This window comes from Athene cunicularia (genome assembly GCF_003259725.1).
Source record: "Athene cunicularia isolate RWA chromosome 5 unlocalized genomic scaffold, athCun1 chr5_part1, whole genome shotgun sequence".
Lineage (NCBI taxonomy): Eukaryota > Metazoa > Chordata > Aves > Strigiformes > Strigidae > Athene > Athene cunicularia.
Window position 1 is genome coordinate 15,585,535 of NW_020799101.1, and position 18,733 is coordinate 15,604,267.

The window sequence follows — 18,733 nt, forward strand, 5'->3', positions numbered from 1 at the left end:
TATAGCATCAGTACCGATGAAAAGCCTACATAACTGATTGCAGAAAACAGGAAGTTCTGAAAATCCAGCAAGCTACTGAGCAAGCTTATAAATTTATAAAAATGTTGGTGTTATGTCAAATTTCTTTGCTATTACTTCCACAATAATTTGTCATAATAGCTTTTATAGGTCAAGAACATCTAAAATACTATTTGGCACTGAACTAGAGTTTTACATTGCTCCACACACAGCAAGGACATTACACAGAGTAGAGAAGTCAGTTTGCCTTTCCAGTCCTAAATTAGGTATCAGTCAGTACGATGAGAATATAAAGTGCCTATCAGCAGCTAGTCTGCAACAAGACCCCTTGACCAGATTAGGATTTAATCATCATAAACTGGTATCACTTCATCTACAAAACGATGAAATACATCGTGCTATTGCACAAAGAACAAAACCATTTTAGCTACATTAGATAAAAATAAGCTGAAGATACCTTAAGGTGAAAAACTTTTCACAGGTGCTTAAAACTTCACATCCACCTGTTTTAAACTATGAAGCACTTCTCCAAAGGAAAATAATTTCTAAAGTATTTAGTGCACTTTAGATTTTAAAGCCTTTTAATAGCTAGCCTTAACATTCTGTACTACAAATAGAAGTTTCTACTTAACTCTAAAGCACTACTTTTCAGTGTAAAACAAGTTCAAAATTAACTTTAGCTTGAAGTTCTATTCTGACCTCTAGGTCTAACACCTCTAAAGATTCAAAGTGCATTGACAATAAAAGGATTTTTCAAATCAAGAAGTGAATAGCCTGTCCTATGTCATTTAGAGAGGGGGGGGTGTGGGGAAACCCTTTTCTAGAGGAAGAACAAGGTTCTTGTTTCTTTTCAGCAAAAGCACAAAATACGTATGTAAAAACTGCCATTGGCAGAAACTACTGAAGTTTAAATGACAGCATCACCACAAAACTAGTCCTTTTCTCCAGTTCTAATGTTTTCTTTACAGAGGTAATTTCTAACACCTTTTGCCTGGATAGGAAAAGAAAAAATAGATTAAAATCTTCTGAGACTAACATACTGGGCACAAATGCAACCATCAGAAATTGTGGCCTAAAAACACTTGTATATATAAAACAAATGCTTATAAGTTAGTGTTCAAGACTAGAGAACTCACTTCCAAGCAACATGGGTTAAGTCTAAGTCATAAAACTAAGACATCAGAACCCACCATAAATTACTGTATTAGAGCAAGATACTACTACTCTTATAGGGAAATAAAAGGATTGTCTGCTATTTAGCTTGTATTTCAAATTTCATTTTTTAAAAAGGAGAGACAACACTGGCTTGAATGTAAATGATTAAAAAAACCACACAAACCCTAAACTAGAGGATGCCTATGGCAAGTTTCAGTATTTTAAATTAATACCTAAACAGAAAAGAAATTCTCCAGAAAAATGTTCCTAATAACCAACTGCATATAGACAGTAATAAAATGGCTGACACAGATGCAAAGTCACAGGCTATCTTACTGCATGGTATCACATTTCTCTGCACATCTCTCATCTGGAAAAAATACGTCCCCCTGCCTAAATGTCAACTGACACCAATGTCAGTGAAAATACAAGCAAATAAAGCTGGATGGATAAGGGCAAAGGGGGTGGTTCACCTTCCTGAGACTCAAAAATTGCCAGTACTCTAATGACTATTATAATTGCAAGGCAGTGATTTAACTCAAGACTGGGAGAGAATGAACTGTCCAGTCTTGTGTACAATACTACAGCTCATCAAATCGTGTTGTGTGTCAGAAGATTAGCATGGGAGTTCTTTCCCCACTCGAAGTACCCTTCTTATACCCACAGCTACTGGCTGACATAATCCAGCTACAAGTCTGATGAACTGTGTGTATGAACAGTTCATATGATTTTTGTCTTGTCACCAAGAAAGGATGGCAGATTGACTATAAAACAGTCTGAGAAAGATTAACAGAGGATCTTTTGAAAGCAGTGTTCCCATTTTCTCAGCAACTTCTCCCAAAATAGTAAAAATCAAATTAAGCAAGTTCATCACTCCAAGTCAGCTGATCAATCAGGCTACAGGTGCCAAAATCATTGGTTTGGTCATGTGTATACAGACATCCAAACAGTTTGCCTTCAGCAGTACTTTCTGAAAAGCGATCAAAGATCACACAACTTCCTATCGTATGAGGTATGGAGGCAAATCTTAATTTAAGGTTTGGACAGTTAATCGTTAGCAGCCAAAAAAATACTGAAGCCACATTATTTATTAATATGATCTCTATTAAATGTTAAGTCTTAATAATGCCAATACTGGTACTCTACAGGTCAGCAAACTAATCAGTACAGGTGCTGGGTAGCAGTGCCTATAAAAGAACCAGGGAGATATTACACACAGCTTTAAGTACATCAAGACAGACTTTTTTTCAGTCTTAAAGCCTACATTCAGCTACACAAGTGAGGACTGTTGTCAAGGACTTGGGCATGACCTTAGGGGAATCATACCTTAATAGCATTCATATTAATGAATACTACATGAGTTATGGAGATGTTGAAAATTTTAACCATGTTCTAGCAAGACAAAACAAAAGATGATCTTTACCTCTATTCCGTCAAAACAAAGTTTAATAACTGGGACAAAAGCTTCTTCAACAGCCTGGGGGGGGGAAAAAGTTACATTTTATTTTCAGTATAGCAATGAACATTTACAAGCAATAGCTAGTAGGTCTAAACAATCATGATGAAATGGTATTCATACAGGTGCTTTTCTGCTTTCAGGTCCATTTTTGCCAGCAATGTCTTGCTTCATTATTGAGGATCTATGCAGTAAACACAGATCCACTATGTTCTACAGCTGTCTAGATGTTAAATACAACCCAAACTCATACCAACCAGCTCTGATGTTACCTCAAGGTCCATATCTCCCTCTCATTACATGTATGACATGAGCAAGCATCTTTTACTTTTCACAGCATCTCTAAGTATTCTAAGGCCAACTCACAAAGATTCTTACTCTAAGAGTCCTCTTACTTCTGTTGCTTCTACAGTCAGTGTTTTGTAAGAAATAAAAGAAGGCATGTAACTACACAGTCAGACTTAACCTAAACCAGTAGTAAGTCACCAGTCTCCAAATCCCCAGCATCTTTTCTAAATGGGGGCATAAACTACTTTGACAAACAGTATCCATGAAACTATGGAACTTGATGTCTACTCTGCAATCAGCTAGGAATAACATCTTCCTGAACTGAGCAGCACTACTTTCATAAAACCAAAGAACAGTGCAATCCTCCACATAAGAAATGTTAGGAATTGGCAAAGGCTAAATGCCATTGTAAGAGTGTTCTTAACAAAAGGAGGCAACACTACTCTATGCACTGAACCTTAGTTAACCTTAATGTTACTAGTTGGCAGGATGGATCCTAAACAAAATACGAAGTTCACAAGTCTCTCAGACTCATTCACTAGAGCAACCATTAAGAAAGCCAAGGTTCCCTAAAAACAGAGATGTACAAATTTTCTCAGACCTAGCTGGAAGTGTTATGACACCCTGACCTAAAGGTTATTTGCATTACCACGGAACTACACTAAATAGCATCCACTGATCTACCTTGCTGCTAAATCACCCACATTAGCTTGACATAGAATTTATAGCAAAGTTAACAAGAAATCTGAAAATCAGAACCTTAATTTTAGCATGTGGATTTAAAGTTTACTAAAACTGTTCAGATAATACAGCATTCAAAACAGTTGTTTCAGTGCATACAGTACTACCACCAGATGATTGCACTACCCTGGTAATTACCAACTACAGGATGAATAAAGTAGAAGAATGCCACAGAGACAATTCCATTTATTTTATGGGAGCAGAACTAAACCAAACAAAGTTTAAGACTTCCCAGCAACTATTTAATCTAAAAAATAAAAAATAAAAAAATAAAAAAAAATTGCAGCAGACAAAATTTACTCTGAGACAACACTGTGAAGATTAAAGCTCCCCCAGCTGATCTAGAGGCTCGTCATTTAGCTGTAACAGAAACAAAATACTGTACATCAGGGCGTCTTCCATTCCTACAGGGAAATCTTCCATCTTTACATGCTAAAATCTTGCACAAGCATCTAAAACTGAGGCATTAAAAATCAAACTTCCATTTTCATATGCACAGCTGACAGCCAACATAGAAGGCTGAGTTAATATAAACCACTATAATTGCTTATATAAGCATGAAATTACAGAAACAGCACCACAACAGTATACTTTAAAGCCTGCATTAAAACCACTGAAACTTGGTCCTGATCATTTTCAAGCTAACTTGGGCATCTGCCTGCTGCCAGAGAGCAAGTAGAAATTTTCCAATACTAACACACATGCTAGATCATTCTGCCATCCAGATTGTTAAATGAGTGTCTCTTAACAGGGCATAGAGAAAATTTGGAAGAATCTCTATTTATTTCAACTACGGTGATAGGCTTTGTTGCAGGTTAACTGAAAATCCACTGCAAGCCTTAATAGTAAAGTTATATTTACTTATTTAATGCACCATATTTCACTATTAACTTTCCAGCACCACCAGTTCAGCTAGCTGTATCAGGCAGTTCACATACCCTCAGATCTTTTACTTCTTCTTGCTGTTTCAGCTTTTCATAAAATGATGTGAAAAAATCACTTCTTTCAACATGTCTTGGTGCAACACATAGGGCATCTATATCAGCACCTGAAATTGTTTATTAGCACAAGTTAAACCTCACACACATGAAATACCAGCAATAGCTAGAATTTTTTTCTAAACCAAACAGGAAAATTTAGTTTCTCTTCCTGTAGAATGGCTTTTCCTTAGGCGTACTATGTCAAACCAAATGAGAAAAAAGAAGTTTAAAAAATGTTCATGGCCATTAAGCATACCAAATACATATCTACGTACATACATACTTCTTTCAATTGTGGAACATTTGTAGCAATTTTCAAAGAACAAACCATGACAAATCCAAGTATAAAAATGTCTCTATTTTTAAATAATTTCCAACTTTTTTTGTCTGTTTCCCAACCCATAACAAAAACATAATATAGGAACATGCCTTTTATTTAGAATGAAACAAACAAAAAGTAAATCTAGCACCACTTCAAAAGACAGCAAGTTTTTGTTACTTGAGTGTGACATTTACAGATGTATAATTAGCTCAAACACATGAGTTATTATAACAAAAGCAAGTATTACCTTTTGTATGAACCCCTAATCTATAGGATCCAAATGTAAAAATTTTTCCTCCAACATTTTCTATCACAGACTGTGGAAGATTCTAAATGGAATGAATAAAATAGGTTATTTTACCTTCAGTTATAATGATACACACGATTTATTTTAAAACAAAAGGAAAAATATTCCACAAAATTTATGTTGTTTAAGGCGTAGTTACTACTGAAACAATAACCTTAGTATTTACAGGGAAGATAGAGGTATGTTTGCCACTTGGGAACTATTTGTAACATTGCAACTACATTACACATTATGGCCTCAAACCTGGTAATTGTTCCAGCAGTTCTACACTTCAGGTGCAACAGTTTTAAAATACTATGGACATTAAAACACATTTTGCTTAATAGTCAGGCATTTCAGACTGATTTAAAAACTGATGATGGATTCCCATTTAAATCAATAAAGAAATACTTTTTACTTATTAAATTATCTTCAGACACACCCATACTACAATCTTAAAATAAAAGGTTGCTTTTAGGAGGAGAGGTATTTATTTTATGTTAAAATTCTTCAGGTACATCTACTAAAGCTTCTAGATTTCTATCCTCAAAAAACCTCTTGAATCCACAGTACTGCGGGCAAAGATGGTTACCACTTCAAACAGGATGTAATGTTACAATATGAAGCCTTACATAAATTGTTACACAGCAAAAGGTAAAAAAAAATTAGAAATTTAATTATTTTTAATATATATTGGATTAAGTAGTTTCCAATCACACACCAGTTAGGATATTCTCACTATTTGGTTTTCCAAGGTCAATATATACACAGCAGGGTCATCCCCACCCATTATCTTGCTTATGTATAAATTCCCACTTCTTAAGAAGTGTACAGAAGAAATACAACCCTAAATATATACAAAGCAAAACAGCTTTAAAAATTAGGGGTTTACCCCTAAAAAAAAAAAAAAGCCATTTCCATCTTTACATTTTTGTAATCCTATAATCATTCAAAAAGAGCTGGTGGTGGGACTAGAACTTGACAAAAACACCACTATCATTATTAAAGCCTACAAAAGTAACATTACAGGACTGACACCAAAGAAAAAGATCACAGATCATCAAGTTGTAAGAAGTCCATTTTAAGATCTAGCACTGGTTCGCAAAGCCAAACAATCTAAGCATATAATTAACATAGTACTATACATATGTATATTGAAAAAAAAAGAGTCAAGCTATATTTCTACCTAGGGAGAAGAGGAAACAAAAATTACTACAACTACCATTTTATCTAGTATCTATCAGTTTCTTTCTCAGACAAAGTTCTACTTTGAAAGGGTGATGCTGCCCGGAAACAAAAGAAGCTACACAAAGCTGCTATTTGATTTTCTCATTTGATCAAATTTGATCCCCGAAACTAAGAATCATCCTGTTTAGACTGGGAACATATTCTGGAATTATCTTCCTATAGCAGTCTTAGTATGAGCAGTTCCACACAAAATACATCCATACCTTGCTTTCACTGATTTCCCGTATCCACTCCTTTACCAGGTTATTTAATTTTCCCAAAATTAGAATCCTGTGAATAAAACAACAGAATTCCAGGTCATGAACTTAGACCAAACTATCAGTATTTTTTAAGCCCCTTATCATCTTTACACGGTAAGTCAACTACAGTAACATTACAGATTTAATTACAGATCTTATATATACACTCAGGAACAAAGTCACTCTTGCAATACTGCCACTATTTTTTCCCATTTAAAGCTGTTCGAGTGATTTAAATTCGGAAAAAAATCAAGCATGCAAGGCCTACACACATTCTAGGTACACAAATTCTACTCACTTTCAAAATAAAACCTTAATTCATAAAACACATGTACCTAAAAGAATAGTGAGAAGCAGTACTGAGAGTAAAAAGCTCTAGAAAGCTTAATAAGGAAAAAAAAAGTATAGGGGCCACTACAAGAAAGGAGTTATGAAGGGAAAACAACATGCAAGCCAGCCTCCAAAATTTAAAGGCCATTTTAATTCCTTTCTGTGTTCTGAGGTACTCATTTTAAGGTGAGAAAATTCAAGCTTAAAATTCCATTAGGCTTTTAAGAAAACATTTGAAAACATAAAACATGCTGGGGGTTCAGTAGTCAACTATATGAACCTCAAGAAAGGAGGAAAACACTGCTAGAGGGAGTATTTACTCACCTGCGTTGCAGTTCTTCTTCTTCTTCAAATACACCATAAGGTTTTAGGGTTTCGATTAATTTCTGGGTAAGCATGCAGTCAAACTCCTTGGGGGCAGCTAAACTGATAGGTGAGGTAATGCCATAATGCTTCTGTAGTTGCTGTGTTTGTGATCCCTGGGTTGTAATGGGACTAATAAAGGCAATTAGATAAAGTTACTGACAGAAACAAAACGAAACGAAGATTTTAAAATTATTTTTTCTCATCAGAGTAGCAGACAAGAGACACGTACTAAGGAAATAAAAAGTTAAATCTGTGTTATTAAGGCCAACAACAGAATTACCTTTTTCCAACTCTAAATACTGATTGCAAGGTTACAAGTTGCTATGAGGCATGATCTTTTACATCAGCTGCTTCACACACTCAAAACATTCACTTAAGTATGGAGGCCTTAATATATTCGGAGCACACCAGCACCACACAGTTAGCTTTAAGTTGACTTCTCTGCTAGGTAGCAGAACAGAATGGTTAGACAATGTCAGCTCAATCTATGATGGCAACATTACATAGAGCCTTGCTTCATTAAGGGGGTAGAGGGAGAATATCAGGTTTGTGCTAGACTTTGCCTAGCAAAATACCAAGGATGTAAGCAGTACCCTCTTCACATCCCTTAACATGTTTCCTTAACATGTCATTTTACTTCATGTTTCTCTAAATAGGAAAGTAAGCCTGAAGTAAACCTAACCCACCACAGTGGGTTAAATCTGTTAGGACCTAGTCCACTAGTACACAGTTCAATTACAAGCCCTCATAGCATCCCTGCCTTGCACTTTTCAAGCTAAAGAGATAGATATGGAGCTAAACCTCAAGCACAAAGATGATGCTCTCACATTAAACCCCCATATTTCAATATTGCAAGAAAGGAGAGGAGACCACACAAAAGAACTTGAGCAGAAACACAAAAGCAAAAAGTTATCATATTGTCAGAACTAGTAACACAATTCCTAGATGAGCATCCTGGATGAAAAATAGCCATGCAGTTTTTCACAAGCATATATTTGTTTGTGACATTTACATTTAAACACAGCCTTATTTTCAGAACAGTTTGAGCTTTAATGCTAGTAAGTTTGTTTCAAAACTAAACCTGGTCCTGTGTAACATACAAGTGTTCGTAATTAATGATTACTGCATGCCATACCTGTAGAGTTAAAACTTTTTAAAACTGGTACTAGAACAACAGGTAGTCATTAAAATAAAATTCTTAGGCATATTTAGTATTGTACAATAAATTACATACTTAAGTGTTAAAGTAGACAACTTTTAAGAACATTCTTGGTCTTATACTTGATAGGTTTAAAAAAAAAACACTACATAAATCTGTATTTATAAAGTTCTAAAGATTACTTGCAGCATTTAATATAGTTTCATATTGGTATATAAATAACTTTCCTTTAAATTATGAATATTCCATGACCTTTGATTTTGGAAAATGACAAAGCATTGCTTTCAAATTTAACGAAAAACTTCTTTTCTGAAACCAACTTGTTACTTAACCATTCAGAGACCAACAAAAACGTTATAATCTCTCATCAAAATACACATTTCAGAAATCATAACTATTATATCAACAGCTATTTAAAAAGACTTATCAAAAGTTAAAGCAAGTATCACCTGAAAGTTAAGGGAATGCTTGTGTATAAGTATTACATTTGCATTAAGTTATATTCTTACTACATAAGATTACTTCCTTTCGAAGGTATAAAGTAACATTTAGTTCACTACCAAAGGTATAATTATTTTTTTTATTCAGATTATGTATTAATATATTTTTTCCCTGTATTTATTTTTCTCGGGCAAAAAGCTTTATCATCAGTCTGATCTCCTTCAATTTTCATAGAGATAAGGTTCTAAAGAAAATAGAATTTTCCATGTCAAAAATTCAAGGTGACAGCTTATGTGAGATTCCCATTCTTGGCACATTCCTCTGTATATTGTTGTGTTATCATTCCTCCATCTTTATACATGTTATACTATTGCTATCATACAAGAGTACAATGTGTAGTTAGCCTGAAAGATTGTTATGTGCAAAAAAACTATAGTACAACTTCCATAATCTGTTGTCATCATGTCCTCAGGATTGCATTCCTCATTTCCATGAAGGCTAAGTATTACAAAAGAACTTAAGTTTTGTTGATTCTAGTCAATTTTAATATAATTTTCAACAAGTTAAACCCATTGAAAAACTAAGTACTGTAATTTGTCTAAAGTCAAGAATTCAGTCACAATGCAAGTTCTAGCACATTTCTCTCTTCACTTGTTCACAAAAGGGAAAAAAAGCAAAGCAGGAAAAATAATACTAAAAACTGTACATTAAAAAAAACCAACCCTCAAGTAATCATATCTGGGAACATTATTTGACATTGCTTCCTTCAGCTAAGAGGTTTTAATCACCTAATGAATGTCAACACAAATAGTAGCTTCAGCCACTTAGTTGCTACTAAAAAAAAAAAAGGCAGTCAGAAAACAAATGGCCTCAATACATAAACAACCTTTGGATATTATGATTATTTTCACTTATACCACAAAGTAAGTAGTCAAAGTTGAACTATAACTTCTCCCCTTTTGCCAACTGTTAATTTGAAAAAATACATTTGCTTTTTAAGATTTCACAATTTATTTTTACAGGTTTTAAAAGCAGCAATATAAAGCCATCAAAATTTTAGTTTTGTATAACAATTTCCTGATGGTCTAACTGTAATTTTCAGACATCCATAACTAGAAACGGTATCCAATTCAACAGATATTAGACTTCATCCAAAGGACTGGCAAAACACAGCTCAGCAGATGCCGTTACTATGTTTCAAAAAAAGACTCAATGTCACTCAAGCCCAGATTCTGTGAAGCAGACTCCTGAAGTCAATAATGCTGGTGGAGCCCTCTGTCTTCCACCTGCTTGTAAGGGCCATGCTTCACCAATTTGAGAACTTAAAAATAATCCATCACCTTGCCCCCAAAATTACAATACATAAAAAACAACCAAGCATCAGATCTCCCTGATCTGGTTTACAGTATAACCCCAGCAGCACAATGTGCAGGTCTGTTTTCACAAAACACCATGTTAACGTGACATAAACCAGTATTATCTCAAACCCCTACAAGACAGTAGAGCATGGTCACAGGGCATGAAATAAGCTTTGGAACTGTTCACAAGAGCAACGGTTTTAAACAACCTACTAAATCAATCACCCAATGCTCATCTTTGGGAATTGTTACACAAAAACAGTTACAGTTTTTACAGTTACTGCTTTTATATTCATGTATTTTTCTAAGAATGAAATAAGGATGCTGTCATCAGCACAGGACCTTCCTACGGAAGTTTCACCTGTGTTTGAAGGCTGAGGAGTTAATAAGAACACTAGGATTCTACTTCACAGTTCTCAGCACAGCTGCCTTCTAAAATATTTTACAACTCCGGAAGATATAATGAAGCTTATATTTTAATGTATATTAGTATTGAAGAGAATATAGGTTATTCCCAGTGAAAAATATTTAAATTGAAGCTCAACTGTTTAGACTAGCCTTACCTTCCGCAGGTGTAAGGTTTCTGTAGCACACCGGAAGGTATCAGAACAGTGACTTTGTAAAGTGACAGAAATAAATGGTACTTGGCAGAAAAATTTGTTGAACTCCTTTAAGGATGCAATTAACTAGTGCTAGGTAACCCACGTTCGATCATTTAAATGACAGCAAGTCAGATAAATTACTGTAAAACAAATAAGTAAAAGGTATATTCTCTCCCCACCCCCTACCTCCCACAAACCCAAGAAACTTCAAATAAAGCGTTTGCTTGCTGCTTTCTTAAATTATCACTAAGAAATAAACTTTAAGTGCTGATTTTTCCAACTTTAATGTTGTATTTACATGTCACATTTTCGCCAGAAAATGCTAATGATCAACACTCCTAGACTTATCTTTTACTTTTTCCTGAATACATGAAAATCAGACTCTACTCCAGTATCTTCCCTCTTCGAAAGACATATGAACATCGTTATCTTCTGTGACATGCCATGATATAGCACTTGGGGAATCCCTTAGTTTAAATTACCAAATTTATTCCAAGAGAAAGGACAGGTAAGTATCAATCCTAACATTCTACCTGAGAGAATTAAGGAAGGTAAGTAGAGGCTGGTCAATAACTTGGTGGTGTGTCAAATCTGATAGTCATTGAAGTTAAGCGTTAACAAAAAAATCAAATAACATTAAACAGCAACAAAATCTCATCCCAGCTAGTCAATCTCGACAATAACAGAGGCAGATTTGGCAGACCTTGTGAAGGTCTGACACTCAATTTAAATCATGTTTACAGCTTGCCTTTTTCTATTAAAAAAAAAAAAAAAGCAAACCTTTTTTAACATCACCAAGACAATTAAGTTTAGGACTTTATTTGTTGCTAGACAACCACATATACACATAAAGATCTTGCTCTCACTATGCTATGAATAGGAGCTACCTGTCACAAATACAAAATAAAGTTGCAGAGAATTATGTAAAGTTTAACATGCTATTGTTGATGTCCTGATTTGACCTGAATTTTTGAAGAGCATATGCTGACAGTTTAAACCACCTGCAAGTTGGGCAACAGCTACAGTGGTTTAATTCTAAAGTGTTATAATCCAATATTTCATATTCAAATATTAACTAACTTCATCTCTGAGAAATGCACGTGTACTTTTTTTGCCTTAAAAAAAACACAAACACACACAAAGTTCTAGTCTGTACTAAGCTGACAGCAGTACAGCTAAACGACTTCTTCAGAACCCAAAGTCTGCATAGGCAGTATCTTCTTATGCTATTACCAGTAACTACTGATTTAAAAAGAACATACCCTGGTAATACGTCCACTGCTAGAACCATTTTACAACAAAGCACAGAAGGGGAAGAGAAAGAAAAAAGAAAAAAGAAAAAGAAAAAAACAAAACACAAAAACCACCAAACAAACCACGGATAAAGCTTGTACTAGGCTCTAAAGTTTCCAGAGCTATACACTTTAAAGTCCTTCAAATGCAAGTGACTACACATTGTTCTAAGGTAAAGGGGGGAAAATTGTGAGATAAGGGGAAAACTTTCCAACTCATCTTTTAAAGATCAGGTTACACCCTGAACAGACTACCATGTAAACTGAAAACAGACTTGGAGCAAATACAGGTGTATCTGTTTAACCCTGCCCCACACATGACAGAGTTAGATACAAATTGGAAGTACTATATTGTTTTCTAACACTGGAACCTTTCTCCATCCTCAGAAGAAACAAGAACCTCATCACAAACTTCTTTTTCAAGCATGCTTTATATTTAACCCTCCTACTACCCCCATTTGGAAACCCCTGTCATTCTGAGCACTTTTTCCTTTTCACTCCCAGTATTCTACCTCAGCTCTACAGATAACATTTTTATCGTGTTGAGTTAAGATTTTATGCCTCTTACCACAAAGAAGATACAGTTCTAATCAGCACTAAATTATCTAAACATCATACTCCTGAAATCTGGGATGCTTCACAGAAATAAAAGACAACACAAACAACTTAAATATTAAAAACAGGTGCCAAAATATTTAACAAATTATAACACTTTAAATCCTGCATAAGTTTAAAATTCCTCCCTGATCCATCCTGAAACAGATCTTAAATACCCAAGATCCAACTCACCTAAATGTGTGACAAACGCACGCAAAAATCCCTTCCAGCTTTTGGCCATCAATCCTTCCCCTTTGCTAGAAGTCATGTATTTTCATGTATCGCCAAACCTTAGCTGAGAATTAAGTTTGTCCAGACAGTAAGGCCAGCACTTGGTGACCACGGATAATTAAGCATCTTAAAATAACTCAAACAACCTACAGAATGTTAACTTTAAACTTTCAACTTCAGTTAGGAATTTTGTTTGGCTCAGTCAGTCTTGCGTCCAAATACCAAGACAAAATACACAATTTAAGGAATCTCAGTGATTATCCTCTCTTCTCTATTTGACTCTACTGCTTACCTCAGTAAAACTGAATCTTTCTTATTTACTGAAGTAAGACACCCAATTCAGATTCCTGAAGCCATACTGGTCATCATCACACCATCTGGTCAATCAGTTGGAGCTAAATTCACAAAGGCAAGCTCCACTGTGTCAGATTTCAGAGGAAGCATTTTGAGGGGGTTTTATCTACTTGTTTTTAAGTCTCCTCCACCAAGGACTTTGGCAATTTCAGGTTAAAGTTTCTGGCTTAATGCTAACACCATCACTCCACACAGAATTTCAGAATTCTAGGCAGGAAATCTTAATGAAGTATGTGCAAATCAGTTACTGGGGAACATAAACTTTACATGGTTAAGCCAATCCAGCTGTCCTTCCCGAATAGAAGTTATATTATCTAGCAGAAAATTGCTGGATCATTTAGACCATGAATTAAGTTTTAAAACTGTCAGTATGAGATGTTCAAGACACCCAAAATAGGTCTGAACATAGGTATCCAAGCAATGACAGGCAAAGGATCTATGGAAGAAGAGACTCACCTATGGCCAAAGAACGAACATTCATACCCATTCTGCTAACTTTTGTCTCATTCCTAAATTCTGACTCTTCTGTTTGTACAGAAGAATAGTGAAGACAGTGTGTCTGAACACACACCCATCCACAACATTCTTACTAACAAAAGTTTCAGAAGTTTCTCAAGATTAAAGAAATTCCTGCTACTGAACTCTTTAGGCAGCACTTGAGGTTTACTGCTATTCTGGAGACAAAAAAAATCCAGAGGTAGCAATTTAAGAAATTCAGTAAGACTGAAGCAAAAGATATCAGGAAGTATCAAACCAAGAACTAGAACTCCCACGAAGCACTTCACTGTAAGAAATTAATTTGTTTCAGCAGTAAAATCTGCTCAGTCCAAGATAACTGGGTTTCCAAGTTCTGTGCAGTACCTGTATGTTAACAGATAAAAACTCAGTCTTTTTTAAGAGTGACATTAGAAGACTGAAAACTACTGCTAAACCACATATACTTGCCATATAGTTCCTCTGTATTACATCTAACAAATTGGTCCTCAGTACAGATTTTTAGATTAATTTCTTCTGGATTAACAAAGGCATCACTTTAAAGCAACTGTTCTTCTAAAGTAGGTCCTATCCTTTGTAATGTTTGGAATAATTTAATTCCTCCCAAAACAGTCTATAAAAACACAAGCTCTCTCTGTCCAGAAACATACTATTTATCCACTCCCAATCAGTACAAGCCGTTTTAAACACGGTATTGTACTTCTGGCATACAAGTTGACAGTCACTAATTAAAAGCAAGGAAAACAATGACTTTGAGTATGTCTAAATCAAAGTTCATCAAAGAAAACGTATAAAGTGTCTTACTTCAGAAGTGAGAATAAGCTTGACTGTCTACAATAAAGACTGAAAAAAAAAAAAAACAACCAACCAATGACTTTCCAAAACTCACATGGAAGTTACCAGTACCAACAACAGTTAAAATTTATGGCACTTAAATTTGGATATATGACTCAGTGCACTTTTCCCACTTCTGGTTAAAAAAAAAAAAAAAAGTAGTCTTTTGCAATGATTTCAGCAAACATGGAAGTTCAGTAAAGAAGCTACAAGGCAGTATCAGTAGCTTAACCTGAAACAGATTCATGGTGCTGTTCCTCTATTCTGAGGGTCAAAAAGGCACAGGTTACATAAAACTACTACATCATCAATTCACATAAACATAGCTGCTACTTCCCTGAGCCAGTAGCCTTTCTACATAGAACCTAGCCCTAACTGAAACACACCAACAGTTTAGTGAGCTTCATTTCTCCCTAGCATATTACATTTCAGATAACGCACAGGAACATTCTGTACCTAGCAGTTCACTAAAATGTATCTTTCTAACATTCATCTTTGTTTCTAATCAGCTTTTTTTTAACAACTGACAGTTAGTTTTCCATTATGCAATTGCTATCTCTTCACACAAGAGATTAATGAGAACCATGACAAAAAGTCATGTAAACTCCTAGGATAAATTTAGTATATTTTTTAAACATTAAAAGGCTTTTGCAAACGCCAGCTATCAGCATTAGCAGAACCCAAGTTTGTTCTCTTACTACTGATGTGCCTTGTACTTAATGTGCTTCTTTCTATCATTTTTTTACCATGGTGCTAAGCGAAAGACGCACACATACACACACAGTGTAGTACCAACAATGCTGTGTAGCTCTTGAGAACTCTGAACTAATGCTTTTCAAGTGAAGAGTGATGACAGCCTCTGACTGTATGGGATATCAGCTCTGACTAGGCCTGTCAATTGTAAACACACCCCAAAAAAATGGAGTTCAAAGGATGCCTTGAAAGGTCAGGAAAAAAAATAGTATTTTGTTTGTAATCTTGAAAGTTTAGCTGTGACATAAGGTTGTTTTACTCTCACTCAAAAAGATTATAATCCAAAATCATTAAAGCATCAACTGTAAAGAATTATACAAAGAGAAACTTCCTAAACTTGCCTTTTTTCCCCTCTAAACTGTCAGAAGTATCAATTAATAAACTCAAGTATTAATGTGACTAGCATTGCTACTTACTAGCATTGTATTATTCAGTCAAGACTTCAAAGCGAATATTGTAAAGTCAATCACTCCATACATATAAATGATAGAACAAATGCAGAACCCCCAAAAAATCTTTGCTTGTCCTAACTAAACCTCCTGTATTAGGGAAGTTGCTATTTTCAGTATAAACATTATATGGCAATATACTCGAGGAAATGTAACTAATGTTATTTAAGAGTTTATAGTTAAAGTATCATAAACATTATCAAGTCATTTCAGACTTGTCAAAGTTGAAGACTACTATTATTACAACTCATAAAAGTAGCCCAAACTTTAAAATGTTATTAAGCATTTAGAATTTATAAAATCACAACAAAATAAACTAAGAATAAAAGCAGGCAGAGTAAACACCCTCTCATTTTCCTGAAGCCAAAAAGCCTAGCCAACTTCAAAGCTGGTTTCTGGTAATTTTTCATTGCCGTAATGAACATGTGCAAAACTTATCTATAAAGACATTGCAGCCTCATATGAGCATTAGAAACTACCTGACATAACCATTTTCCTTTCTGCATTCACTCACTATTTTTCCTGCCATAAACTCTTAAAAATTGTATTGTATTATCTACCCACGACTAACTTAGCATTATTTTAGACTGGATAAAACAAGCACAACAAGCAAACATTGTTATTCTTCACATAAAGTTTACATTTAAAACAACACTGAATAATCCCAAATAATAGTAGCGTAATAGTGAATAATCCCAAATTGTTTGTATTTTTCCTTCAATGGCAAAATAAAACCCAAAACACTACCAACCAAAAAAACGAACCGAGCACATAAAATAAACATGCCTTGTTCTCAAAAGCCACTTGTTCACCGGTTCCATCGCCGGTTCCCTCGACTTATATGGGATAATAAAATACTAACATTATGGACTGCGGACCTGAGGAACAGAAAGTTTTGTCGTCTCAACCCGGAGCCGTGAAAACGTCAGCAAGACAAAAATAAACGAGAAACAGGGGGAAAAACAACAAAAAAAAGCAGGGGGTGGAGTGAAGGAAATCGGCGAAGAAACTGGGATGAAATTGCGTCCCACATCATTATTCATGGCTACCAGCAAGATTACAGCCGGCAAGGCCAAAGCACAAGGCCGGCTTTTCCCCACGGCGGGGTTTGGAACCGGCCGAGCGCAGCGCCCTACGGTCCCGCTCTGTGCCTCTGGAAAAGCGTAGGGTTCCCGTTCGGAGGTAGCTCGCTGCTTACCTTGTTCCCTGCATCGGGCTTGGTTTGGTTTTGATACCCCACACAAAGCAAAGAGATACTTTCCAGTAATTGCTTTTGAAAGCTCTGCGTGTGATAGAATGCATAAATTTCAGAAAAAATTAAAGAAAAAAGTAACACTTTACAGATCAGCTCAAAAATTTATTAGAAAAGTAAATGTATTACAGTAAGTCAACACAAAAAGTTTTAGTGTCCTGTTCTCATCTTGACTCAAAAAGACTCTCAAACTAAATTTTTCTAAAATTCCAGATTATTTCATCTTCAAGTGCTTTATATGATAAATGGAAATTCAGACTGGCAATATATTGGAAATTTAGATCCCAAAGAAATCTGTTTATTTAAGAGTAGGAGATGGTGGTTCTGAGCTCTGCTCCTGGCTATTATCACTGATGTGGCTGTGTGATTGTGAACACAAGTAAGACTGTTTCTCTGTAAAAATACTAACATATCCGAATAAGAACATTGGGCATTAATAAATCTAAAATTAATGGATAAAACAAGAACATTCCTTAAGTTCTTCCTCTTTCTCCCCCTTCCCTTCTCCCAGATAGTCCTTGCCTTGTTTTGACAAACTCCTGTATGTTTCACACCAAATACATTATCACTTTCTGCTCAGTCAGCATATTGACAGTTTCTGTGAGAGGTACATGAAGTAAATAAAAAAGCGAATGACAGCCACATGCTGGAAAGTCTAGATTCTTCAATAATTGGTAAAAAACACACCAAATATTGAATTATGAAGATAATTAAATGAGAACTACCCATTTGTTTTGACACCAAAGAAAACCCCAGGTTTTATGACAATCCTATGCTAAGAAACTGTTTACCATCCAGTCTTCAGTGCAGCTCAAGGAGACTATGTTGTGTGACTTCTTGCTTCCTGATAGTGCAGAGTGGAAATAAGAGAGCTTGCTGCTTCTATTTATTTCCATTTTAAGTGAAAACAGTTTTTTGTTGTTGTTTTTTTGTGAAGACAAGTTTTTCTCAGGCTAGCTGCCTATATCCACTACAGATCAGATCAAGAATATATTGCTCAAATAGAATATGTAGCCGAAAAAGTCCAGTAACACAATTCTGTAGAAAGAAGGCATTCTTATTGTTCAGTTTCAGAGACATACAATACAGATGTGTAACTGTATCGATCAGTACGTGCAGTAAATGGTACTTTTGCAGAAGGAATATTAAATGTAGTAGTAGTATGAGAAATAAAACGGAGATTACACAATAAGCCTAAACAAAAGTAAATTCAGAAACTAAGTATTTTTATTTAAAATCCATTAGGAATGTTCTCACTTTCTACTTCACAATATCTACAGCTGTTAGGATTTAATATATATCTCATTCGATATCAGTACTGTTCTTGAAGAGATACTCTGCCTATAAACAGAAAAGTTTCAGTTACACTTATTTTCAAACCTCCAATTTTAAAATTTATGCTAAATAACAAAAATACAGTGAATAACATTGCTTTAAACAAAATTGCAGAAAGTATTAAATGGCTCTAACAATGTAATTTCTGCCAG

At 35.0% G+C, this 18,733-nt stretch overlaps 2 protein-coding genes across 6 annotated transcripts in view; both read right to left on the reverse strand.

The window, feature by feature from the left end:
- The window catches only part of PAPOLA (poly(A) polymerase alpha), a 46,700-nt gene that overhangs the window by 26,206 nt on the left and 1,761 nt on the right, over positions 1 to 18,733 (reverse strand). For 4 of the 5 annotated variants that reach the window (XM_026849152.1, XM_026849151.1, XM_026849153.1 and 1 more), the window contains exons 2-6: positions 7,388 to 7,558; positions 6,698 to 6,764; positions 5,208 to 5,289; positions 4,597 to 4,706; positions 2,597 to 2,650 (exon numbers count right to left, since the gene is read on the reverse strand). In XM_026849152.1, coding sequence (XP_026704953.1) covers positions 2,597 to 2,650; positions 4,597 to 4,706; positions 5,208 to 5,289; positions 6,698 to 6,764; positions 7,388 to 7,558 — 484 coding nt within the window. Of the gene's footprint in view, positions 1 to 2,596; positions 2,651 to 4,596; positions 4,707 to 5,207; positions 5,290 to 6,697; positions 6,765 to 7,387; positions 7,559 to 16,780; positions 16,879 to 18,733 lie in introns of those variants that run through there. The other variant, XM_026849155.1, reaches the window with a different exon arrangement.
- AK7 (adenylate kinase 7) overlaps positions 18,249 to 18,733 on the reverse strand; it is a 28,939-nt gene continuing 28,454 nt past the window's right edge. Inside the window, 1 exon segment of the mRNA XM_026849156.1 lies at positions 18,249 to 18,587. Coding sequence (XP_026704957.1) covers positions 18,549 to 18,587 — 39 coding nt within the window. The 3' untranslated portion in view covers positions 18,249 to 18,548.